The 23,803-nt window shown below is 53.5% G+C and overlaps 8 protein-coding genes across 8 annotated transcripts; 4 read left to right on the forward strand and 4 right to left on the reverse strand.

The window, feature by feature from the left end:
- Positions 1 to 65: 65 nt before the first annotated feature.
- A1O1_00690 (uracil-DNA glycosylase) lies at positions 66 to 1,384 on the reverse strand (the record flags this gene model as incomplete). Its single annotated transcript, XM_007721607.1, has 2 exons — positions 66 to 846; positions 1,005 to 1,384. The coding sequence occupies 2 exons, from the start codon at positions 1,382 to 1,384 to the stop codon at positions 66 to 68; spliced, it is 1,161 nt and encodes a 386-aa protein (XP_007719797.1).
- A 1,931-nt stretch (positions 1,385 to 3,315) lies between these two features.
- On the reverse strand, positions 3,316 to 6,855 carry A1O1_00691 (uncharacterized protein; the record flags this gene model as incomplete). The annotated part of the gene is made up of 1 exon (XM_007721608.1): positions 3,316 to 6,855. The coding sequence occupies one exon, from the start codon at positions 6,853 to 6,855 to the stop codon at positions 3,316 to 3,318; it is 3,540 nt and encodes a 1,179-aa protein (XP_007719798.1).
- A 2,098-nt stretch (positions 6,856 to 8,953) lies between these two features.
- Positions 8,954 to 10,865, forward strand: A1O1_00692 (UMF1 family MFS transporter; the record flags this gene model as incomplete). The annotated part of the gene is made up of 3 exons (XM_007721609.1): positions 8,954 to 9,089; positions 9,156 to 10,176; positions 10,226 to 10,865. 3 exons carry the CDS (start codon positions 8,954 to 8,956, stop codon positions 10,863 to 10,865), a joined length of 1,797 nt encoding a protein of 598 aa, XP_007719799.1.
- Positions 10,866 to 11,497: 632 nt separating this feature from the next.
- A1O1_00693 (protein disulfide-isomerase A1) lies at positions 11,498 to 13,288 on the forward strand (the record flags this gene model as incomplete). The annotated part of the gene is made up of 4 exons (XM_007721610.1): positions 11,498 to 11,847; positions 11,901 to 12,279; positions 12,334 to 12,770; positions 12,826 to 13,288. The coding sequence occupies 4 exons, from the start codon at positions 11,498 to 11,500 to the stop codon at positions 13,286 to 13,288; spliced, it is 1,629 nt and encodes a 542-aa protein (XP_007719800.1).
- An 825-nt stretch (positions 13,289 to 14,113) lies between these two features.
- On the reverse strand, positions 14,114 to 16,804 carry A1O1_00694 (uncharacterized protein; the record flags this gene model as incomplete). The annotated part of the gene is made up of 2 exons (XM_007721611.1): positions 14,114 to 15,546; positions 15,619 to 16,804. The coding sequence occupies 2 exons, from the start codon at positions 16,802 to 16,804 to the stop codon at positions 14,114 to 14,116; spliced, it is 2,619 nt and encodes an 872-aa protein (XP_007719801.1).
- Positions 16,805 to 17,938: 1,134 nt separating this feature from the next.
- A1O1_00695 (uncharacterized protein) lies at positions 17,939 to 19,573 on the forward strand (the record flags this gene model as incomplete). Its single annotated transcript, XM_007721612.1, has 2 exons — positions 17,939 to 18,354; positions 18,436 to 19,573. The coding sequence occupies 2 exons, from the start codon at positions 17,939 to 17,941 to the stop codon at positions 19,571 to 19,573; spliced, it is 1,554 nt and encodes a 517-aa protein (XP_007719802.1).
- Positions 19,574 to 19,961: 388 nt separating this feature from the next.
- A1O1_00696 (uncharacterized protein) lies at positions 19,962 to 22,394 on the reverse strand (the record flags this gene model as incomplete). Its single annotated transcript, XM_007721613.1, has 1 exon — positions 19,962 to 22,394. The coding sequence occupies one exon, from the start codon at positions 22,392 to 22,394 to the stop codon at positions 19,962 to 19,964; it is 2,433 nt and encodes an 810-aa protein (XP_007719803.1).
- A 409-nt stretch (positions 22,395 to 22,803) lies between these two features.
- A1O1_00697 (uncharacterized protein) lies at positions 22,804 to 23,677 on the forward strand (the record flags this gene model as incomplete). Its single annotated transcript, XM_007721614.1, has 3 exons — positions 22,804 to 22,830; positions 22,883 to 22,993; positions 23,063 to 23,677. 3 exons carry the CDS (start codon positions 22,804 to 22,806, stop codon positions 23,675 to 23,677), a joined length of 753 nt encoding a protein of 250 aa, XP_007719804.1.
- Positions 23,678 to 23,803: the final 126 nt, after the last annotated feature.

The following is a 23,803-nucleotide window of genomic DNA, read 5'->3' on the forward strand; positions in this document are numbered from 1 at the left end:
GCTCAGTCTCTGCGTCGTCACCGTCTATGTTCGTTGCTTGATCCTTTTCAGCCTTGCCTGCCACGTCATGTTCGCCTCCTCAGATTCTGTTCATCTTCTTGCTTGGCGATCTCCTCCAACGCGGCGATGGCATCTTCGTCGTCCTCGCCATCAAACTCGTCCTGCTGCAGCAGTTTCTCGCCGGGTTTCTTCTCCGCCAGTTCCGTCACCGGACCGTCCTCGTCAGGCGTCTTCTCTTTCTCCTGGCTCGCGGTCACCACGACCGGGCTCTGGACCGGGGACGCCTTGATGGGATGCGAAACATTCAGGTTCCAATCGATCACTCCTTCCGCACCATAGCGCGATTCCAACCAGTCGTTCGCCTTCTTGAAATGGCCGCAGTCGAAAAAGCCCTTATGCGCGCTGAGCGGGGACGGATGGACGCTTTTGAGAACCAGGTGACGCGCCCCGGTGATCTTCTCGCAGCGTTTCTGGGCCGGCGAGCCCCAAGCCAGAAACACGACGCCACGAGTGCGGACCTTGACCACCGTGTCGATGACTTTCTGCGTGAACTTCTCCCAACCGTGGTTGGCGTGCGAGTTGGCCTGGCCGGCGCGCACGGTCAGGCAGGTGTTGAGCAGCAGGACGCCCTGGTCGGCCCAGGGGGTGAGCAGGCCCGACTTGTTCGGTGGTGGATTGAAGTTGGGATAGTCTTTCTTGATGGCAATGTAGATGTTCTTGAGAGACGGCGGGGCAGGTGTCGGGGGCCGGACGGAGAAGCAGAGCCCGTGGGCTTGGTTGTGGCCGTGGTAGGGGTCTTGGCCGAGAACCACTACGCGCACTTTATGCAGAGGACAGTGACGAGACCTGGCGGAAGAAAATGTCCACAAATAAGTCAGGAACTTGAAAGGTATAGCCAGTCCAGCAACAAAGTAGAATTCAAAGGTACTTGACCACAGTGTGTGCGCGCGCCTAGAAGGGGGGTCTCGCCAAACAACTAGGTAGGTACGTAGGTATGTACTTACCAGCTATACACGTCTTCGAGCGGCGGATAGATCTTCTGCCTGGAATCCATCTCCTTCTGCAAGAAGCGCTTCAGGTCCAGAAAACTGGGCGACGTGACTTCTTCCTTTAACTGTCCGAGCCAGCTCGGGTCGAGCGTGTCGATTTCGAGTTTCAACAGTTTCTTCTGCTCCTCCGTCAGGCTGGCCACCCATTTCTCCTTGTCGAATTTCAATGGGGGCGGATCGACTGTCGTGTTGGATGAAGTGTTTGTCGTCTGTGTCACGGATGTCCCGCCCGTGGAGGGGGTGACTTTCGGAGGGCCGAAGAAGGACGTAAGGTCGCCGTTTCTTTTCGGTTGGCTGGCGGACGTGGGAGGTGCTTTTCGCTTGAGAGACGACATTGCGGTCAAGTTGCGAGGGAGCTGGGGAAGGGGACGGCGTCTGATGGATAGAGAACGAGGGCGAGAGGCGAGCTGTGTACAGGCACGCGCGGACAGCATACAAGATGATGCGCTCGACGATGGGACGCAATCAATTTCAATTTGATGCTCTCACTCATTCATTCAACTGCGTAGGACAGGAGTACAGATAGATAGTCACAGTGATGGTCATGTCCGGGGTAAAATGCTTAACGCGCTTCATTGACGCGACGTCACGACACGCGTTGGCCGGGGTCATTCCGAGTGGACCCTTAGTACGTATACTAAGTACTACAGCACCCTGACAAAAGTCATCGTCACTCAGCACTTTTATAGCTAAAAAGTAAAATTACCGAGGTGTATTCTAGCTCTTCTAATTAGGTAATTTTAGTTATAGCTCGTTATATATACTCTATAGCTATTTTGATAGTAACTCTATATACTAACTTTTATATTATCTCTTAAACTTCTAAAGTTATCTCTAGAATAGTAAAAGTTTCCGGTATTTTTACTCTTTTCTATATAAAAAAGGGCTAAAAACTTTAAAATAGAGATAACTTCTAAGACTATAGAGATAGTTAAAAATATTATACATAAAAGTTGCTCTATATTAGCTACTATATAACTATAAATAATAAAAATAGAGGGTTACCGCCTAGGATAGCCTAGAGTATAGCTCGATAGTTCTACGTTTTGGCTGTAAAAGTGCCGAGTGACGATGACTTTTGTCAGCGTGCTGTACTATAGAAGGTCTAGGGACACTTAGGCGACTGGCCAGCTCCGCCTAAGCCCTAGGCTCCTTAGGCTAGGGTCGCTCCCCTTAGGAACCCCCTTAGGTTCAGGTTAAGGAGGTTCCTTAGGTCCCAGGCTAGGGAGGCTCCTTAGGCTCCTTAGACCTATTCTCGGGCGGTTGAGGCTTCAGATTCAGGGGTCACTGTGGACCATTCCCCGAAGTTTGGGAAGTGCAGAGCTGGCCGCACGCCCTATCTTCCCGTTCAAAGCAGCTATCTAACTATATTCTAGTAGACGAGTGTGTGTGTCCTCGACCTGAATACAGCGCAAATGGTATGTGATATGTATGTGTGTGGGCGTGGTGAGGGAGACGGAGGGAGATACGTATCTCCATTGGGTAAAAGGGGCAGGCAGCCTTGCCGCAATTTTCTTCAGGCACCTAATTCTCCAGCCAATTCATGGAGAATGACAATCTACGATGCGACAACAGCGACACAAGGTTGGTTTACTGGTAATGTTGATTTCCCCAGCGCTGGTACGGGGCATGCGGCATGGAGGGTTATAGAGTCACACGATTCGCATCACAGTTGGTCGGCTGTACATGTGCAGACACTACATGGTACACTGGACATGGAGGAGTATCAACGAACACACTGTATCAGGATGTCAATCGATCTGGATTCTCTACGTAACTTCTGTTCTGTTCTGTTTGTCTGCTGCCCCGGACGAGCCTCGACGAGGGAAACAGGCACAGATACACAAATATGATGTGACCAATGTGACCATCCTTGTTCCGCCTCGGATCCGTGGCAAGGGAGTCCTTGGAGTCGTAAACTTGATTATGCCGAATGATCCACCCGTTTCGAGAATGGCACATCTGCAACCTTCCCTCTGTGGTAAAAGCGAGAGGGAGGCAAGCCCAAATTTGCAAGAAAAGAGAAGCAAAACCGTCCACTGTTGGGTATAATAGTCGCAAAAGCGCAAGCTAGTTCATTCCTGGAATTGATAAATCAATGACTGGCGGGAAAACGAGGTACAAACAGGCTCCCTCCGAGGCTGGAGCACATGTCTTGCAGACAGGCAGGCTGCAATGCAAAGACACTTGCTCTTCAAGTTCAGCTCGCTGGCTCACCAGGTCGCCCGCAATAAGGCATCACAAAGCCGCATGACGCCTGACTGCTTCAGTCAAGCGTGATCACTTCCTTATTTCTCCCGGCGTTGGAACTGCCTTTCGCGTTAACCCCTGGTCTCCCCGTGTTCATGTTCGCATTAGCAGGCGGCCACTGAGGCTTGATCCCTCCATTGGGAGGAGCATTGTCTCCATGTGGCGGCATTTTACTCGACACCGGGATTTTGCTGGGTTTGGAATTGCTATTGCCACCTCCGTTGCCGTTGGGGAGATTTTGGTGATTAACGGTTTTGTTGCCGGTGTTGCCGGTGTTGCCGTCTTGTCGTCCGATCTGTTTGCCGACGTTCGTGCCTTTAGTCTGCTTGTTTCCTCCCTCGGAAACTGCAGCAGACGCCTTTCCCTCCTTCACAAAGTCACAAAGCAGATCGTGGATGGCTTGGAGCAATGCCTGCGGTTGATCGGCCTTGCAAATCGCGGCCGAGTCGAGTGCCAACCACTTACCCCCATTGTCTGCACGAGCGAATATGTCTTGTCTCAATTTGTCCCGCAATACTTGACTGCAATACGATGGCCTCGAATAGGATTGGAAATCTTCAAGGGCGGCCCGCACCAACCACATGGGTTTTCGAGAGGCATTGAGATGGGGCAAGATCTCCAGGCGAGCCAGCAAATGTGGATGCGATCCAGGCCCAACATCTCGAGGGACCTCGGCGGCGGACGTGAAGTACTGAACTCCAAAGGCTGTAGTCGTCCTCGTGAGGAGGTGCACCCGCATCACACCTTTCTGGCTGTCCGACGACGAGCCAGGCGACTCTTTGAGATTGAGCCCATGCTTGTCTTGGAGATTGCGCAGAAATGTTAGTAGCGGCAGTGTCACTATCAGAGAAGTCCACAGATCACGGACTTGACTCGCGAATGGAACACGGCCTGCTGCAAATAGTTTGGCGTAATGTGTAGCTAGGAGAGCGTGTGGATTGCCGTTGGCGGGGAGAAACTCCAGCTGTGGAACTTCGCTTCCTCTTGTGAAAGCCATGGTCAGACCACATTCTTTCGACTCTTCCATCTGATACGCGATGGTAATGGCCGAATTCGAAAGATTCTTCAATTGCAGTCCTGGCAGGCGATGGAGCTGTTCCACGGTTGATACGATCTTTTCAAGGTCCATGGCATTGGCGATAATGTCTGGAATGGCAGCCTCAGTGATGGAAGTTTGCACTCGAATAGTGACGCTTCGATCTTCAGAGTTCAGGGTAACATGGGGTCCCAAAATAGAGGCATCGATGTGTTTCAGTGCGGCAGAGCTTGCCCGATTCTGGAATTGCCCAATCGTGGTAACTTTGTTCGTGGCTCGATCCAGCCCACCAAAACAAAGTTTCATACTCTTTATCACATCCGGGGCAGTGGAAGATGTTTTCGCCCCGTCTGTCAAAGATGGCTGTGGCGGCGAGCTGGACAACAGTCCTAGGGCTGGTCGGGACAAATCCAGATCAAACGTCAATTCGGGCAATTCGTACTTGCGTCCGAACGCCGGGAATGGCGGAAGGTTGACCTCCTCCTTTCTTTCCTTCAGATAGTCGGCATTCCGTTGAAGGCAGATCAGGCCTGTGGCGTAGTCCGCAAGTCGCTCGAAATATCCTCCGGATAATTCCTCATTGATCGCAATCCCTTGGCTTCGAATGACGTGAAACCGCGGCTGCAGATTTGGTCCCGGTGACGGTAACTGCTGTAATAGATACCAGTGATCGCCGTGTTGCCCGTGAGTGATGGCTAGAGAATATCCCAATCCCCATTGGGGTTGTCGGAACATGTTGATCCTGACAACGGGGGTTCCAAACAACGTCTTGATTTCGGCTTGATTGAGCTTGAACGCTCTCAAGGCTTCCCAGCTGGTACCTGTGATGCCTGAAAACACCGAAGCCTCCCTCACACTGCATCTGAAGTTGAGCAATTTCGACACGATCTCATCTGCGACACCATGTATACGGTTGATTTCATATTGCAATCGTTCGCTTCTTTCGCTCACTGGACTGATCAGTAGCAGTCCGGTGACTGGTTCAATCTTGATTTGAATGCGTGAAGACCGAGATACTTGCATGGTCAATGAGCATTCCTCGGGATCGTCATACGAAATGTCCTGATCCAGTACCAGTTCGGCTTTTGCGAAGAGTGTTGTAAGCACCAACTTGTCGTAGATGGAGTCCAGGATGTCTGTCGAGTGCTGGGCAATGACCTGATGGAGGACCTCGTCAAGGGACAACACGGACTCCTGGAGATGCACCTGTAGCGATTCCACCTTCTTGCCCTGTCGCATGGCTTTGATCTCGAGGAAAGGAACTAGCTCCTGACTGCGGGCATCCTTCTTCGCTTTTCCACTGGCGATTCCGATTTCAATCCAGCTCTTGCCGATCTGCCTCTCCGGCCAGTACTGAATGACGAGATTTCGTCGAATCATTTCAACACGAAGATTTCCCGCCCACTGAGTTCTTGCCAGCTCGACCGCTTGCTTGTGGAATTCGGCCAATTTGTAAGATAACGCCAGTTCATGCAGGAAGAGATAGCAACCTTGCAGTCCGTCGCGGTCAATGTTGGTGTTTGCATACAATTCAATCTCCGAGCGTAGGCTTTCTGGGACGTGGGGTGCGGGCGAGAAGCAAAAGCGGAAATCTACCATGCGGAATTGGGCATCCGGACTGTCGTCTAGAATGGAAAGGTCAACCTCGAACTCGTTGGGGATAGTGAACGTGATACGGCCGTCATGGACCCGGTACCTTCGCAACTGGGAAGGAAGATTGTCCAAAAGTGTTAATTTGACGCTGAGAGAGCGGTTCAACGTTCTCAGCAGCCGGAGGATCTGCTTGTCTGATAGATCTTCCTGCGGAATGTAGCCAAGCGTGGAGAAAGTGCGAACTCTGCCCGTTGACAGAACCTCCGCGGCTCCCTTCAGATCGGGATTGGGAAGCTGGAAGCCGGCAGACTCTTGTTTGAGAGCCGCCAGAGAAGCAATGGCATCCCAATAGGCTTGACGGCGTTTCATCAGCCAAAAGTTGATTGAGATGGTCTTGCTGACATCGTCCACATTCTTGCTCCACTGCAGAAGCACCAGCAATTTGACGAAGTCCGCCTTCTGGTCATTCGCGAACTGGAGCAGTCGTTCTTTCTTGTCCAAATTGGCCGTGGTTTGATTGTTCGGTAGATTGTTGGGTAGTGGTTTGGTCTGCTCCGTTGGTTGTTCCGGCACCTGTATGGAAGCAAGTTCCTCCACAAGGTCCGTCAAACCATTCCAGCATGCTTGCGAGGCTCGACTGATCAGGGCCGCTATGGGCAGATAATTGTCTTTAGGAATAAGGTGGAGGATGTCCGATGGCGCCCGTTCAACGTCGTTTGCAACACTACTTTCCATGTCGCGTTTGGACGCTTGACTGGCGTGGCTGTCTCCATTGGCATGTGATGACCCTTCTCCGCCAGGAACGGACAGGTTCAAGGCGTCTCTCTCTTGCTTTATGTGTCCGGCATTGGGGGAGGCTTGTGCAGCGTCTTGATCGACGCCATTTGGAATGCGCTCTCCATTGGCCGTGGGCCTGTCCCCGTTCATATTGACACGAGTTGTACCATCAAGTCATGCATGGCCGGCACACTTGAAAGCGCGCTCTTATGGCCGACCAAGAATCCCTAATCTTAACGATCCAGTATTCTTTTAGCCGACAGAAGGGCCTGAACAATCACACTCAGATTAACGGTCGTGGCGGTGTACAGAACTGTCGCGAGGAAGTGGAACGACTGCAGACAGTTTGTTGCTCGAAGGATGACAGGGATAACGGCGAAATGAGTTTTCCCGCAGGAGACTGAAGATGCGCTGAGTTGTTGAACCGTTTGCGGCCGCCTAGAAGAGACAATCCTGTTGCGAACAAAAGGTCCTTCTTGTGTCGTCCGTAAGCCAACCGAGCGATCAAATCGGACGCTGCGCAGGAGGCTGCTAAGAAGGCGACGGACAAAGGTGATATCGAGAGATCGGAATTGCGAAGGGATGGATGGATGGATGATTGCAGATGAGATGAGTGACCCAGCGCGGATGTCGGCTGTCAAAGCGCAGGCTCCGGCGCCCAAAAAGGTCAAGTGGGAACAGGGCCTGAGCAGGTACTCTGTAGATTTTACTATGTAGGGCTGGATTGCCGACAAGACGGTCACTGGTCAATGGTCAGACAAAGCCCAGTGTGATGGTCGGGAGGGGTTTTGGAGATGTTTGTCGGCGGCTGTGAATGGAGGAGAGGAGAAGCGGACAAAGATGTTTGTCGACAGAGAGTTGAGAATGAGGGTGTGATTGGGGCAGCCGAGAGTACAGGGCACTGCACATTAGTAGTAGAGAGGACGCGCCTAGACCGAAGGAATGAAGTGTACCGTGCGGGTGGTGGATAGTGGTGTTTAGGCATAGGATTATACTCTGCCAGTGCAAATGGTGGACGTGCAGTTGAATGGGCGCAGGCAGGAAGGTAAAAGCGGCGAGACTGCCTTTTCAGTACCTCCTACTAGTACGTACCTCGTAGTACGATGGGGGAGGATCTTATCAAAATCTACCAACCTACCGACCTTAACTCCTACACGTTCGCTTGATTCTCCGGTCCAGCTCAGATATCTCATTTCAGCTTGCACCAGACGATCAGATTTCAGTCTGATGTTCATTCTGTCGAAACCCTCATTGGTCCCGCTATGCGCATGCCCACGGTCGACCACAGCTGACACGACATCACCCAGAATCCCTCACGTCCACCACTGATTGGATATTCTCGCAGACTCGACGGACTCGTCTGTGCCTATCTGCACGCCATCCGACGATGCCAGCCCATGGTGTGCATTTCAGCGGCCTCTGAGGGTGTGATCTTCGTAACTTGGGGAAGCTAGAGACTCGGAGATCCAAAGCCATGCCCAACGAGAGTCAGGACTAGCCTCTAGCGCCACAGCGCATGGCAATATCGGTGGTCCCAAGATAAGTGATTGCGGTTGTATTGAGGTAAGAGGAGGGCTCGTCTAAGATCTCAAGAGCGAGGTCTGCTGGTCAAGTCGACGGGGACATCCCGATCGCCTTCTTAGTCTCTGGCACAATCGTATGTTATATAGTACGACGACGCTGCGAGCTGCACAGCTGGCCCGACCCGCATCATCCACTCTGTTAGACCCGATCTAGGTGGTTAGCAAGGTGAACACGTAACTCGACTGCTATCGCTTGTTATACCTAGGTACTATACGATCTCAACACGTATCATCAGGTCCATGTCTTTTCTTTGCTGTGAAGAAAGGAGGAAAAATGACATCTAGGGGTTATACAGGAGGGGCGAGGTAGGCTGACGGAGTTCTGGACGTAGGGGTCTCGAAGAAGACAGAAACATGGTCTGTTCCCCTATGTAGCCAATCGCTGCTGGACAATACCCCGAAGTCACTTCTCTTCCCTTGTCGGTGTCTCATCATCAACATCATCAACATCAATCACCAGCACTTCCGATTCCAGCAGACTCCCTGGCATTGTTGACATTGTTGACATTGTTCCCTAGGTCCCTCGGCATGGGGAACCCGATCCTCCCTCGCGTCCTCCACTACCACGCCAAAGCTCCCATTCCAAAGCAAGCCTGATCTCGCCTACACCTTCAGTCGAAGCAGATGACGAGCGCGAGTCGTCTTCGACTTCCGCAGATTCCGCCATGGATGAATTGACGGAGCCAGTCCCGGAGGACAGGCGGTATGCGGACGAGGACACAAGGCCAACGAGCCAGAAAGAGCTCTGGGGGTGGTATTCATATGGCTGGGCCGCGGAGGTGTTTGCCATCTGTGCAATGGGTAAGGATGGATTTAACCTATAAGAGTGTGACAACATGGTGCAACCTGCTGATCGTTGGCGTCCAGGCTCCTTTCTACCCATTACTCTCGAGCAACTTGCCCGAGATCAAGGCGTACTGTTGAAAGACAAGACAACACCCTGCAGTGCAGACTGGCACACTGGACTCGGCGGCACTCCCAATGCCACCGCCTTGGAGCCTCCCAAACACACCCATAACGAACTGCCTGCTTGCGTCATCTATTTCCTCGGTGCCGAGATCAATACCGCGAGCTTTGCGATGTACACTTTCTCAATCAGTGTGCTGATACAAGCTGTGCTCATCATCTCCATGTCCGCAGCAGCGGACCACGGCCGCTTTCGGAAGACATTTCTGCTTGTGTTCGCCTTGACCGGTGCGACCGTGACCGCAATGTTCATTGTGGTGGTTCCAAAAGTCTATCTCCTTGGGGCGCTTTTCGCCATCATCTCCAATACCTGTTTCGGCGCATCATTCGTCTTACTTAACTCTTTCTTGCCGCTCTTGGTTCGCTACCACCCGTCCATCGACCGGAGCACCCGACGCCGGGAGAGTCATTCTGATCATGCAAGGCCCTCAGTTGATACTGAGGCCGATTACGTGCAAGAGGATGATGCTTTGACCGGTCCCACGTCAGCTCTACTGGCGGGGGATCGTCCTGATCAGACGACTCCAACTCCTGCAGCAGCAAACTCACCCGAGCTGAAGCTGTCTACGAAGATATCATCGAATGGGATCGGCATTGGGTACATTGCTGGATTGTTCGTGCAAACGATTGCCATACTGATCGTGGTCGCGACAGGCTCGACCACATTTTCTCTACGCCTCGTTCTGATGGTGGTTGGTCTGTGGTGGTTTGTTTTCAGCATTCCGGCCGCCATGTGGTTGCGACCTCGGCCAGGTCCACCGCTACCTGCTGGACTGGCTGGTGGTTCAGGTTGGCTTGGATACGTCATCTACGCCTGGAAGTCCCTTTTTAAAACAATTGGGCACGCCAGAAGACTCAAGGATATTGTGATTTTTCTCGGTGCTTGGTTTTTGCTGAGTGACAGTATTGCAACAGTGAGCGGGTAAGTCATGATTCATTCTCGGTGAGAGCTTACAACTAAGTCCAAACAGGACTGCCGTTCTCTTCGCCAAAACAAGCTTGGGAATGAAAACCGAAGCACTCGGGCTCATTAACGTGATTGCGACCATAGCGGGTGTGATCGGGGCATTCTATTGGAGCTTCATCTCTCGCTTTTTCAACCTGGGAGCGTCACGAACCATCGTGGCCTGCATCTGTTTGTTTGAGATCATCCCGCTATATGGGCTCTTAGGGTTCATCCCAGCCATCAAACGGTATGGGGTGTTTGGGTTGCAACAACCCTGGGAGATGTACCCGCTGGGAGCCATCTATGGCTTCGTTCTTGGTGGGCTGTCATCGTATTGTCGAGCCTTCTTTGGAGAACTCATTCCGCCGGGGTTTGAAGCAGCTTTCTACGCGCTTTACGCGATCACGGACAAGGGCTCCAGCATCTTTGGCCCAGCCATTGTCGGCGCAATCACCGATCGATATGGAGAGATCCGACCGGCGTTTGTGTTTCTGGCAGTGCTGATCTTTCTTCCCTTGCCACTGATGTTGTTGGTGGATGTGGATCGGGGCAAGGCCGAAGCATATAAGATGGCTCTGGAGTTGGAAGGGAACCGCAAGGGCACAAATGGAGAGACGATATATAGTGCCATACCCACGATCGTGCTCTCGGAAGAAGAGGATTGAGTGTGGCAGTGGCATGGGATGTGGTAGCAGAGATATAGGCATCATCATCTTGCTTAGAAATACCATGGTCCGTGGGGATCAAACGCGATATTTCTCTACATACTACGATAAACAACCGTTTTATTTTAGTGGCCAGCTATTGCGTTTCAGCAGGGCCATTGAATAACTTATACAACAGTAGACCACCTATTGATCTTGACTCTGGCGAGATAAGGGGTTCCCGATCAAGTACAAACAAGTGGCCCGCTTAATTGAGGAGGTCAGGGATGAGGATATCAGAGTCCCTAGATCGAGAGACTAGGGAGGCATAGGACCCTTAGGATAAGGAGGATAAGGAGGGTACGGAGGACCCCTTTTAACCGCTCACTGGTTGGAGGGTTGGAGGCCGGAATAAGCAGTTGACAACTTCTTGACACCGTCTCCTCAGCGCGTCTTTCCCTAGGCGTCAGTCACTCACCACTGCACCATTCATCAACTCGAATTAATTCTTGTCGCCCGCTTCACAGCTTCACAGCTTCACGGCTCCTTTTCACTCCTGTCTTCCTCCTCTCGTTCCTCTTCATTATTCCCCTTTTTCATACGTTTCTGTTTTCCTTGTCCTCCCGCAGCCTGATCTCGGCCCCTTCATCATCATGCGGTCTTTCACCTCCCTGGCTGCGGCCAGCCTCGCCCTTGCCGGGTTCGCCGCCGCAAGCGATGTCCACGACCTGAAGAAGGACAACTTTAAAGATTTCATCGCCGAGCATGACCTGGTGCTGGCAGAGTTCTTCGCGCCCTGGTGCGGTCACTGCAAAGCCCTGGCACCTGAATACGAGGAGGCCGCATCTACTCTCAAGGAGAAGAACATTGCTCTGGTCAAGGTCGACTGCACCTCCGAAGGAGACCTGTGCAAAGACTATGGTGTCGAGGGATATCCGACCGTCAAGGTCTTCCGTGGCACTGATAACGTCAAGCCGTATCCTGGTGCCAGAAAAGCGCCTGCGTAAGTCATGCCAGTCAGTCTCCTGCTCTGTTCACTCGCCCTAACCGGAACAGCATCATCTCATACATGACCAAACAACAGCTGCCTGCTGTCTCCCTCCTCACACCCGAGACCCTTGACGACTTTAAAACAACCGATAAAGTCGTCGTCGTGGCTTATATCGCTCCGGACGATAAAGCATCCAACCAGACCTTCACTGCACTCGCCGAATCGTTAAGAGACGAATACATCTTTGGCGCCTCGAATGACGCTTCTCTCGCCAAAGCCGAGGGCGTCAAGCAACCTGCCATCGTTCTGTACAAGGACTTTGACGAGGGAAAGAGCACGTTCGACGGCAAGTTTGAAGACGAGGCCATCACCAAATTCATCAAGACCGCATCCACTCCTTTGGTTGGCGAGGTTGGTCCCGAGACCTATGCTGGATACATGGGCGTACGTATCATCATCCCCAGATATGGTCGACTTGAATGCTGATTGATGCCATAGGCCGGAATCCCTCTAGCTTACATCTTCGCCGAGACTCCTGAAGAGCGCACCTCCTTGGCCGAGGCTTTGAAGCCAGTGGCTGAAAAGTACAAGGGCCTCATCAACTTCGCAACCATTGACGCAAAGGCTTTCGGTGCCCACGCCGGCAACTTGAACTTGCCCACCGACAAATTTCCATCCTTCGCCATCCAGGAGACGGTCAAGAACGAGAAATATCCCTTCGATGGCAACAAGCTTACCGAGAAGAACATCGGCAAGTTCGTCAAGTCCTTCGTTGACGGCAAACTCGAGCCCAGCATCAAATCGGAACCAATTCCGGAGAAGCAGGAAGGCTCTGTCACAGTGGTTGTGGCTCACTCCTACAAGGACATTGTCTTGGATGACTCCAAGGATGTTCTCATTGAATTCTATGCTCCGTGGTGCGGACACTGCAAGGCGTAAGTTTCTTTCCTTTCTTACCTCTTACTAGAGTATAATTGCTGATGTATACAGACTTTCCCCCACCTACGAGAAACTGGCTGAACTCTACACCTCGAATCCTGACTACAGCTCAAAAGTGGTAGTGGCCAAGATCGATGCCACTTTGAACGACGTGCCGGATGAGATCGCTGGATTCCCCACCATCAAACTGTACCCTGCCGGATCCAAGGACTCGCCAGTTGACTACTCTGGCTCGCGAACCATGGAGGATCTTGCGGCTTTCATCCGCGACAACGGCAAGCACGGTGTCGACGGGCTGGCGGCCAAGGACGAGGACAGTGAGATGGAAGACGTGACCTCATCCGCTAGCGACACCCTGGCCAAGGCCGCCCCTGCAGCCACCACTGCCGCCGAAGAAGCCGGATCTGGTGTCGCGGACGCCGTCAAGACTGCAGTCAGCGGGGCAGCTGCGGCGGCCAAGACGTTCATCGCAGACACCGATGATGGCGGTCCTCAGGAACATGACGAATTGTAAAACCACTCTGCCTCTTGCCTTGACCTTATGTACCTGGGTCACACAGGAGACTCGTTTTGTACGGAAATGAAATTATCCCCCGTTCCATCTTTGGTTCCTATGATTAGGTGCCTCAGGGCAGAGACACGGAAGGAGGCGACCTTTGGGCGGTCTTGATCATGTCTGCAGGCTGCTTTTTTCCCCATGGCGCAGCATCCACTCCGTACCTTCTTGATCTTGTGTCTGCTCTGCTGTGATACGATGAGCTCTGATGCTGGCACTTGGGAAGACTGGACACAAGCTGAACTGGCGGGCTATTCTGGAATGTCCAAGATATGTCCCTCGAATATCAGACTGACGAGCGTCGGGTACATAACCTGATTCCGTCCCTCCAGATTCCCTAGTCTAGGACAGAAATTGTGGAAACAAGCATTAAAAACACCCCTATTTGCACGAGACAGAAGACGACGTTGATCTCCCTGGTACTTCACGATATACATCAATCACCCCTGAGCCATCAGGCTTCGTACAATGTATCAGGTATCCGTCTAGTCGTTTATGGTTATTGACGCTCAGAAAGCAGTGAAAGATCAACCGTTGCTTTCATTCAGGCGTCTTCAGGTCTGCGTAATCACGCGCCAGTTCTGATCTTTTCCTTGGGTTCCGGTACAGATATGCCAGCTACAATATCCTTCCTCAACATTCCATTCCATCTGAATTCTCAACCCATGCCCTGTTGCCATTATAGTCTGTCTTCCCGATGTCTGTACCCAGTCACAATCTGAATCACATGGCTCCAGATCACATGTTCACTCGTCATTCGTAGAAGCTACGCAGAAGCTAATTTCAGTTGCGTCCGTCTCGGCTCATCGCGGTGCTGTCCACATCGTCTTGGTTGAGGAGGAGGTCCGGAAAGATTGGACCCGACGCTCTATGTTTCGCTGCCGCCGTGCCGATCGTCGGATTCACGGTCGAAGGGCTGGTCGGATTGGTATTGGTGCCCGCTGTAAATGCATTTCCTTGAGCATTTGCGGTGTTGCCCGACTTGTCGCTCTGACCAGAACCTGCATGGACACCAGCCACGAGGCCTGCCTTACTGTCAAAGTCGGTCATTCCCACTCCCATAGCTCCTCCTCCTCCTGACCCCCCTGGCGCATCTGAAGCTGAGCCAATACCAATTCCCATGGCATCGTCGGCGGCCGCGAAATTGAGATCCGCGCTGAGGAAGGCATCGCCGTCGAATAGCGGATCCTGAAAGATGGTCGGCATGCTGAGATCAAAGAAGCCATCAAACAGATTGTCAAGGTCGTCGAACTGGTATTGGTATTGGTCGTTGAATGCTGATGCTGGCGGGATATCGACATTGTCTGCGCCGCCACTGAAGAAAGGATCTCCGGGTCCAGGACCTGATCTGCCGTGAGGAGTGGGGGGCAACCCGGTTCCAGTCTGGGTGGTGGCGGTGGTTGCGGTGGTGACGATGGTGTCAGCTGGGGTGGCGGTGGTGGAGGCAGTGATGTCTGCTGTTGTGGCAGGATTCGAAACAGCTTGGGAACTGTTATATTGCGCCGCCAGGGACGTAGAGGTGGGTGCTGTGAACGGTGCTGGGGTTGGTGATGTTGGAGGCTGAGCTTGGCCATGGTTACTGGTATCGTGTTGCTCGGGCTGCGCAGAATGTCTGGCCGCTGCATCGGAGAGGACTTGTAGTGCGTTCCCTGCGTCTCCATCGTTGCCGTGGCCGTGGCTTGGCCCTTGTCCGTGTCCGTGTCCGGTTGAGTGTGTTCTTTCTTGAGTGTTGGGATTGACTCGGCTGGCGTGGTGATGGTGGTAGTGGTAGTTGTGAGAATGTGGTTCGAAAGGGCCGAACTTGCATGCTGTGACTTCTGCATCCATGGCGTCGGCAATGCTGGCAATCGTATGCTTCGGCACGCCTGGTTGTTGGAGACTCTTAAGCGCTTTACGACCCAGCCGGGCCATCGCGTCGGCTGTCCACCAGTACGTGCTCAGGGTCTCGAGAGTCTCGCATCGCGTGGCGAGATCAGCTTGTGCTCGTTCAGGGTCAACGTTGGCATTGTCTCGTAGGCTGCGGTAAGCGACCGTCAGAGAGAGCCCAACAGCGTAAGGCACCAAAGGGATGGGCGAGATACGGGTGTGTCGGCCATCGGAGAGGAGCTGTTGGATTCGGTCGGCGGCGGAGATGCGGCGGGCATATGATGCTGTTGCTGGTCCTCCGGCACGGCAGCTCAAGATCGCAATTACATGATAGCAGAGTTCGAGTATCGCTGCAATTTTTTGTTAGACAAAGACCACGATAGATAGCGAGTAATAACATGTTCGACGAGGGTGCCACTTACTCTGCTCGCTGTCATTGAGCAACGAGAAGTCGATGTCTTGGGCCAACGAGGAGTATGTAGGGAACTCGGTTTCCCAGCCGGTTGATTCCAGATCTGCCGTCGGTCTGTAGAATTCGATGACTTGGTCGAGGAGATCGGCCAGGCGAAGCCAGAGATTGATGGCTTGACTCGGAGGATTAGGCTCAAGCGGTGGGCGGGGGATGTCGATGTCTCGATTTGCAATCATGATGGGCCGCCCACCTAGACACGCGTTGATCTTGTCCAGCGTCCAGATCGTCCACCAGAGCATACTGTTCTGATCTTTCGGGGTCCGGCCCGCGGTCAGGATATGAAGTCCCGCGGTCCAAGCGTCGTGGATTGCAAGAGTCAGGTGTAACGAAGATTCTTCAATCCCTCCAGGCCCGTCGTTGTGTAAATGCATCAATGTCAGAATCTGGATTTTCGTGACTCTGTCGGGTTCCAGATCTGCCTTCATCGCCGCGTCCAGGCCTGTATGCAGACTTCGAGCAAAGGGGATCGGATCGAGCAATGGTCCGTCGTCGTACAGGCGCAGATATGGTGCAGCTTCATGTGTCTTACAAGTGACCAGGCATATCGCTTGGATGAGAAAGATCGAGCAGCGCCCATCCATGTAATCCTTCAGGAGCTTGAGGCCGTTCATGATCGGCAGAAGCCCGTCGAGACAGCTAATGTACGTAGTAACGAGAACATCCTGGGTGGCTTTGGGCAGAACGCGAAACGCGCCCACGGCTTGTAGGTAATTCCTCTGGTGACCGGTCAATGTCCTCCGGCCGCCTTCAGACTTGCCATATTTCTCGACATTGACGGGCGTCTTGTCCCCCGATTTGGGCTGGTGACCAAGTTCTTCTTGGGGGAGTTCATCTTGCAGGGAACGAGCCTGCTGCACCCAGGTCCCGACACGACTGATTCTCTTTTCGCCTTGTGAGCGCGAAGATAGATCGGTCAGTATAGACTCCGGGTTCGTGTCACCGACAAAGCGGATGGGTTCTTTGTGTGTTAGATTGGGCAGGACCCGGTCGAGACCGGCAGAATCTGCTTGCTGTTCCGGAGGCCGCTGGAAGGTGTGGTGACAGCGCTTTTTGGCGGCGCGACATTTCTGACACGCCCGAGCGGCTCTCTTGCGGCTGGCAAAGGCCGCAGTGTCTGCTTCCCACACGACTTGCATTGGGGATCGAGACACGCGGCGAGAACTAGAGAGATAGTGAGGGAGGGGCGGGACACGGCGGAATTTGCTGAAAGGAGTCATCTACCCGCCCAGTTGCCGTTTGTATCAGGCAGGTTTGCCGAAACGAGCTTCTGTCCAATCAACGTTCCGCAAAGCCTAACCATAATTGGACTCCGGGTCAAAGACGTCGACTTCAAGTTCGAGCTTCACATTGCAGCAGCCATCAATGCCTCACTTCGTCCCCCCTGCAATGCCTGTGTGGACCTGCTCACAACTGTTCATTCTATATCAGAGTGAGTGACTCCACATGTGAGGTGCGAGGTTGGCCAGCTTCTCGGTATACCATCTACCAGACTGACGCTATTCTTACGAGCCTTGACTGGCACCGCGTTCCACACGCTTATGCAGCCTCGCCCACCTGTTCGAGCCCCAAGCGCGATACTCCGGCCACTTCAGTCACTGCTAGACAGTGATAGCTCTCAATGGATACCACAGCGGTCCAAGCCAGAGCTGCCATATCCAGGCAGAGCCTCGGCCCACTCAGTTCAACGCATGGAGGAAGCCGAGGCAGACAAGCTAAGAAGCAAACAATGCTCACTGACTCTAGAAGAATATTCCACGTGAAGCACAAATTACCGTGGTTTCTGAAAGCTACGTGATGTGCAACGGCTCAAAGACTGTCCGTTGCGTGGATCACTCTGAACGCCAGTTCTCGCAGTCGTATCTTGGTGTTCGTATCTCGTATGCGAGGGTCGGTACTCCCGCCTGGCTCCAATCAACGTTTACCTTCCCAGACAGCTTTACATGGGCAGACAATATCTCGCCAAAACAGGTAGGCGTTGCGACGGATACTAAGTCCTTGGAATCCACAGTCTCCAGACTACCCCCCACAATCACTTGGGCGTACATCATACGATATGCGGGGTCAATTGCTTGTTCATGACCACTACTAGACTTGGACATGTACACACCGATGCAGCGTGCATGTACATGGAAGCATACCTCGGCTGTGGCCATGATTGTCGGCTTCAAACCACATATCTAGACTCGGTCGCCTCATGTCCCCAGACAGGTGGCAGCCAGGCGCTGCTGATGTTTCAACCCATCCAGATTGTTTGCAAAGTTGACCTCAAAATGATCCATCTCCTCCCTCTTGCCTCCCTTCTTTTCGCTTCATTTATCGTCTTTGCTACCGCCAATTTCTTCTGGGCTTCACGTCAACATGCCAGAAGAGCGAAGCATCTGGGGTGCCAGCCGCCCCACAAGCACGCCTACAAACTCCTCTTCGGCCTAGACACTATGATGAGAATGATCCAAGCCGACAAACGACACCAGGTCCCACAAGAAGCGGTCAAGATCTACAAGGAGGGTGGATGTCCTACGTTCGTGCTGAGGATGCCAGGTTCAACCAACATCACCACTCATGACCCGAAGAACATCCAAGCTGTTCTTGCTACACAATTCCACGACTTTGAACTCGGTCCCCGAAGGAGGAACAACTTCTTTCCCATGCTGGGGGTGGGCATCTTCACTGCGGACGGCAAAACATGGTACGCACTTAAATTGACTGCATCAATGCTACAGATTAGGTAAAGCCTATGAGTGGACGCTTATGCATCTTCATGTGCTAGGGAGCACTCACGGGCCATTTTAAGACCACAGTTTGCCCGCGAGCAAGTCGCCGACCTGGTCTCCGAAGAAAGACACGTACAAACATTATTAAAGCATCTTCCTGTAGATGCGTCGGGATGGACAGCCCCAACAGACCTCGCGCCGATTTTCTTCCGACTGACCATTGACACTGCGACAGAATTTCTCTTCGGAGACAGCATCAACTCTCAAGAAGCAGCACTAGCTCAGGATATGTCTCTCATGGGACCAGTGGCTTTCAACCACACCAACGTGGCCGAGTCCTTCGACTATGGAATATCCTGCTTGGGCACCCGGGCCAGGTTGGCCACTCTGTACTGGCTATACAATCCACCCTCGTTTCGCAAAGCTATTCGGGAAGTCCATGATTTCGCCGACTACTGTATTGAACGAGCCGCGATACCGGATGCGTCGAACAAAGAGAAAGATGGCCGCTACATTTTTCTGAAGGAGCTGTTGAAAGTCACAGATAACAGAGTCGATCTCCGCAGTCAATTACTCAATATTCTTCTTGCCGGACGAGACACTACTGCCGGACTCTTGGGTTGGACCTTCTGGGAACTCGCCCGTCATCCTCAGGTATTCCACAGACTCCGAGCCAGCATCCTCGAGACGTTCGGCCCGTACGACTCGCACGACAAAATCACCTTCGCCGCGCTCAAGTCGTGTACGTATCTTCAGCATGTCATGAACGAAACCCTCCGATTGTATCCTTCAGTCCCGCTGAATGCCCGCCAAGCCACCAGGGACACGACGCTTCCCCGAGGTGGTGGCCCTGATGGGATGAGTCCTGTATACGTCCGGCGCGGCCAAGAGGTGGTGTATTCTGTGTACGTGATGCACAGACGTCGGGATATCTGGGGCCCCGATGCCGACAAGTTCATCCCGGAGCGCTGGGCCGGCCGCAAACACGGCTGGGAGTATATCCCTTTCAACGGCGGTCCACGTATGTGCCTCGGCCAGCAGTTTGCCCTGACCGAGGCCGGCTATGTCATCTGCCGCCTACTGCAGCGGTTTGACGCTATTGAGAAACTTGACGACTCTGACGCAGAGCTGCATGACTATAGTCTCACCACAGCTCCAGTGAGTGTGAATGTCAGACTCCATCAAGCTGCTTAAGAGGAGGTATGACAGGGGGTACTATGGACTGAAGATGAGCCTGAGGATGAACCAAATCCAGCTGCTTGAGCTTCTATAGGGATGTTCTGATGCTTGTCATCGTGTTGAGCCACACTTCAGCAGTATGACTAATAGACGGACAGTGGTCTGTCGCATGGCTGGTCTGAAGTCACGACTGAACGAGGCCACGGAATAATCAGAACAGGCACAAAGTCTGTTCATGACAGAAGCATCAACTCCACCGTGCAGCGATAGGGGTCTCGAGGTAATAACAAGACCGTTTCCATATAATTTGGCCTTGTGGTCTTAACCATACTTTCGAACTGGAACATATAATTATCATGAATTCATTTCTTTACATCAAAAATCGTCGTCTACTATGTATACATTACATTGCACCGTCACTCGACGCACCAACACCCCACCTGCCGACCTCAAGCATGGCCTCTTCGCCTCCCTCAGCCAAGATGCCGCGGCCCTCGCCCATCAGACTCTCGAGACAGAGCCAGGGATCGCGTCCGCCACCCCAGCGCAGCACCTCCTGCTTGAAGCGCTCCCCGGCCTCCCGATCGAGCGCGGCATTATCGTGCCCGTCTCTGAACACGGCGCGCCAGACCTGGCGGGCAATAGCCCGGTCGAACAGATAGGAGTAGTAGCTCGCGCCATAGCCGTACAGGTGGCCAAAGAAGCCTTGCCACGCCGTCCGCCGCGGCTCCGCCACGCTGCCGTACTTGTTCCAGACATCGTGATAGACGGCCGTCGAATCGTAGCGGCCTGTGCGCTCCAAAGCCTCCACGGGGCCGGTGGAATGGTAGACCTGGTCGAGAATGGACATGAGGATCTGGGCCTCGTCGTTCCAGCCGCCAGAGCGTTCGGCCTGTTTCGTGCGCTCGTCGGCCAGAGCGGTCAACAGTTCGTCGGGGATGATGGCGTCGGTCTGCCAATGTCGCGCAAAGCTCTTGAGCACGGCCGGGTCGGTGGCGAAGTATTCCATCAAGACGGAGGGGAGTTCGGCAAAGTCGGTGGCGCAGCGTGTGCCGGAAATGCCCTGCATCGAGGTCCGGCCTAGGATGCTGTGGATGGCGTGGCCCATTTCATGGAACAGCGTCGTCACGCTGTGCAGGGACAGGAGGGACGGCGAGGGGCCCACCGATGTGCTAGGGTCCGGAAACCCACACACCAGAGCGATGATCGGGACCTGGTAATGCGCCTGCCCCGACGCTGCTGGATCGCCCGATGTCGTGGAAGAAGCAGAGCTAGATTTCGGTCCCAGGAGCGTCGGCATGCCGCTGTTCAAGGGCTCGCCTCGTTCCTGGCATTCCTGGACTTCTTCGTCGGAGATCTCACGGGAACAGAGGAGCGTAAAGTGTGCAGGGTTTGGCAGTTTCCCCGGCCGAGAGAACAGGTCGCAATACATGGTTGCTATGTGCTGCTGCTTGTCCGTGTAGACGTCCAGCCTGCGGACTTCCGAATGCCAGACCTCGCCTTGTTGGGTCTCTTTCGGCACAAGCCGGACGCCATATAGTGACTCGAACAGGTTCGACAGACCTTGCATGACATGTCCGAGGGCGAAATAGTTGCTGACGGTCTCGCGCAGACGCGACCTGGAGGTGCGTGGCCCTGCTGCGGCCTCGGCTTGCGCCAGCTTGGTCAGCAGGTAAGAATGGTCCCAAGGGTCGATGGTGGTTGCATTATGGTCGATTCTGCGTTTGAGCTCCAGCAAAGGCGCCAGTTCCTTCTGGACCTGTACTTTGTTGTTTGCATTCAGCGACTCCAAGAAGTTACTTACAGCTGCCGGCGTCTTGGACATTTTGTCAGCCAGCGTCATTTGTGCGTAGCTATCGTAGCCCGTGAGCTTCGCCAACTCGGCACGACGGAGCAGGAGCTGTTCGAGTCGGGCGACAGTCTGTCTAGATGCCGTCCGCTCGGCAATATACAGCGCTTTCCTAGTTTCTGGGCTGTTGGCTGAGTTCATGATCACCTTAGATGCCGAACTGTAGACTGGAATCTGCACCCGCTCCCAAGACCGGAGGCCCTTGACTAGAGTGGGATCGACGCCATCGAGCTGCTGGCGCAGGAGAGTGACATGGTCCTTGGCATGGTCCATCTGGTTGATGAAATCGGTGCCTACCTGGGCGATATCATTCGACAGAGAAACAAACTGTTGCCTCTGTTCCTCGGGCAGATCGATACCCGACTTAGCAAAGTCCTTCATCAGCAGTTGCGCCACCATCTTCTCCTCCTCATTCCAATGCGACAGCACTTCAGGCATGTTCCACGCCTTCCGCAGCTGCTGATTCAGCCCGGTGGTTGTGTTCAGCTCATTCATGTACTGGAACATCAGGGAGTATGACGCCGATGCAGCTGCCGCGACCGCCGCACTAGGATGGATGCTCCTGATAAAGTCGGACAAGTCGATGACCCGACATAGCAGATCGCTGAGCCGGTCAAGGTCTTTAGGGATGGCTCTATACTCGTCCACTGTAGCCGCAGCAAGTGTTCTCTCGACCAACCTCTTGCACTGTGCCACCGACGTCTCCGCAAAGGTTTGGAAGCCTCGCTCAGTCGTCAGATGAATGTTCCCTATCAGGCCCGAGCTTTTCTTCTCAGAGGTCCGCCATGTGCCTTTGTTGTTGAAGACCTCGCGGAGAAGCGCATTGTCACTGTTTCGAGTGGGTGAGGCGTGAAGGTATGCAGACTCGAAGGCATTATCTGCTATTGTAGCCGGAGCAGCAGTTCCTGCGGCCGTAGTATGGTGTCGCTGCTGCTTGCGGAGACATCTGGTACATGTCCATGGCTGCCGCCGTAGCAGTTTGTGCATACTAATAGTAGTAGTAGTCGTCCGAGGTTGAAGTTGAGTGACGGACGTCCCGGGAGGGTGTTTCGGCCCTCAGCGTTGCAAGGCGGCGGCAAGCTGTGCAACACAAGACTGCAGAAGTAAAACAATGGACCTTGGCCACGACTCTATCCCACCCTTGACCTGGAGACAGCAGAGAATGACATAGGATATGCGGATTCACAGAAGCGATTCCATCAAATATCCAAATCCTAGGTACTGTAACTACTCCAAAGTCGACTTTGCAGTGCTCAGTTCCTGCCAAGCCCGATTCTCCGCGAAGTTGAAGCTCGACTTCAAGTTCAATTGCGGCTTCAAGTTGCATGTTCCGTTTTGTGAGAGTCCCGACCATTGACATTACGCCAGCTGCAACAACCACGCACCCTCTCCAGCCATGGCGCGCGCAAGAGTGCTTCGAGCTGTATGTGGTCTCTACGCCTGGGAAAGATCCTGCTAACCACCGCAACCTACAGTCAGGACAAGCCGCATTCTTAGTTCTCGGCGGAGCTGCGGCCACCCAAGCACCACGATACATCAACTTCCGCACTGCCTTTGCAGAAGCTCCAGTCCCCTCCAAAGACGCAGTACTTACTCCTCTCCCTCTCACCTAGCTAGGTGTTGATCTCTCTCTAACCACTTCACGCCATATATAGCTTCCCGAAAAGAAACCCATATACTCCGACCCCGTCGCTCTACCAACCATCCCCGAACCATCCCCGACCTCACCAGTTTCCAAGCCCAAGCCCAGCTCTCCGACCCCGACAGACCGACTGACAGAACAAGTGAAAAGAGCGCGGTTGTTCCTGTACGACAAGTCCCTCGCCGCCGAGAATGGCATCAACGACTTCTTGACGTGGGCGTTCCAGAAGGAGACCAATTTCACCAGCACGATTGCCTCGTTAGCTCCCGCGCCGGAGACGGGCGAACAAGTTCTGCCGGGACTGATATACGTGCTCGTCGCGACTATGGCCGGGTCAATCGTCACACGGAACCGGGGCATTGTTCTACGAGCCACGTTCCCGTTGGCCGTAGGAGTCACGGCTGGCTGGTTGTTGATCCCCGTCACGATGCGCAACACGTCCGACTTGATATGGGAATATGAGAAAAGAGTGCCGGCCATCCGGGACACGCATCTTCAGATCAGGAGTTTCACGGAGCAGGCCTGGCAGCAAGCCAAAATCCACGCGGACGTGGCCTCGCGCTGGGCGGATGAAAAGACCAGCGAGACGCGGAAGAGAATGGAAGAATTGGTGTCCAAGGGGAAATAGACGTCGACTTTCTCTTAAATGCAAGACAGCTGTTTGTTTTTTTCGGGCACGTGAGCGGATGAGCTGGAGACTCCTGACTTGCCTCTTGTACAGAAGGAAACGCATTTATATTCAATCCGGTTCAAG

This window comes from Capronia coronata (genome assembly GCF_000585585.1).
Source record: "Capronia coronata CBS 617.96 chromosome Unknown acBCG-supercont1.1, whole genome shotgun sequence".
Classification (NCBI taxonomy): domain Eukaryota; kingdom Fungi; phylum Ascomycota; class Eurotiomycetes; order Chaetothyriales; family Herpotrichiellaceae; genus Capronia; species Capronia coronata.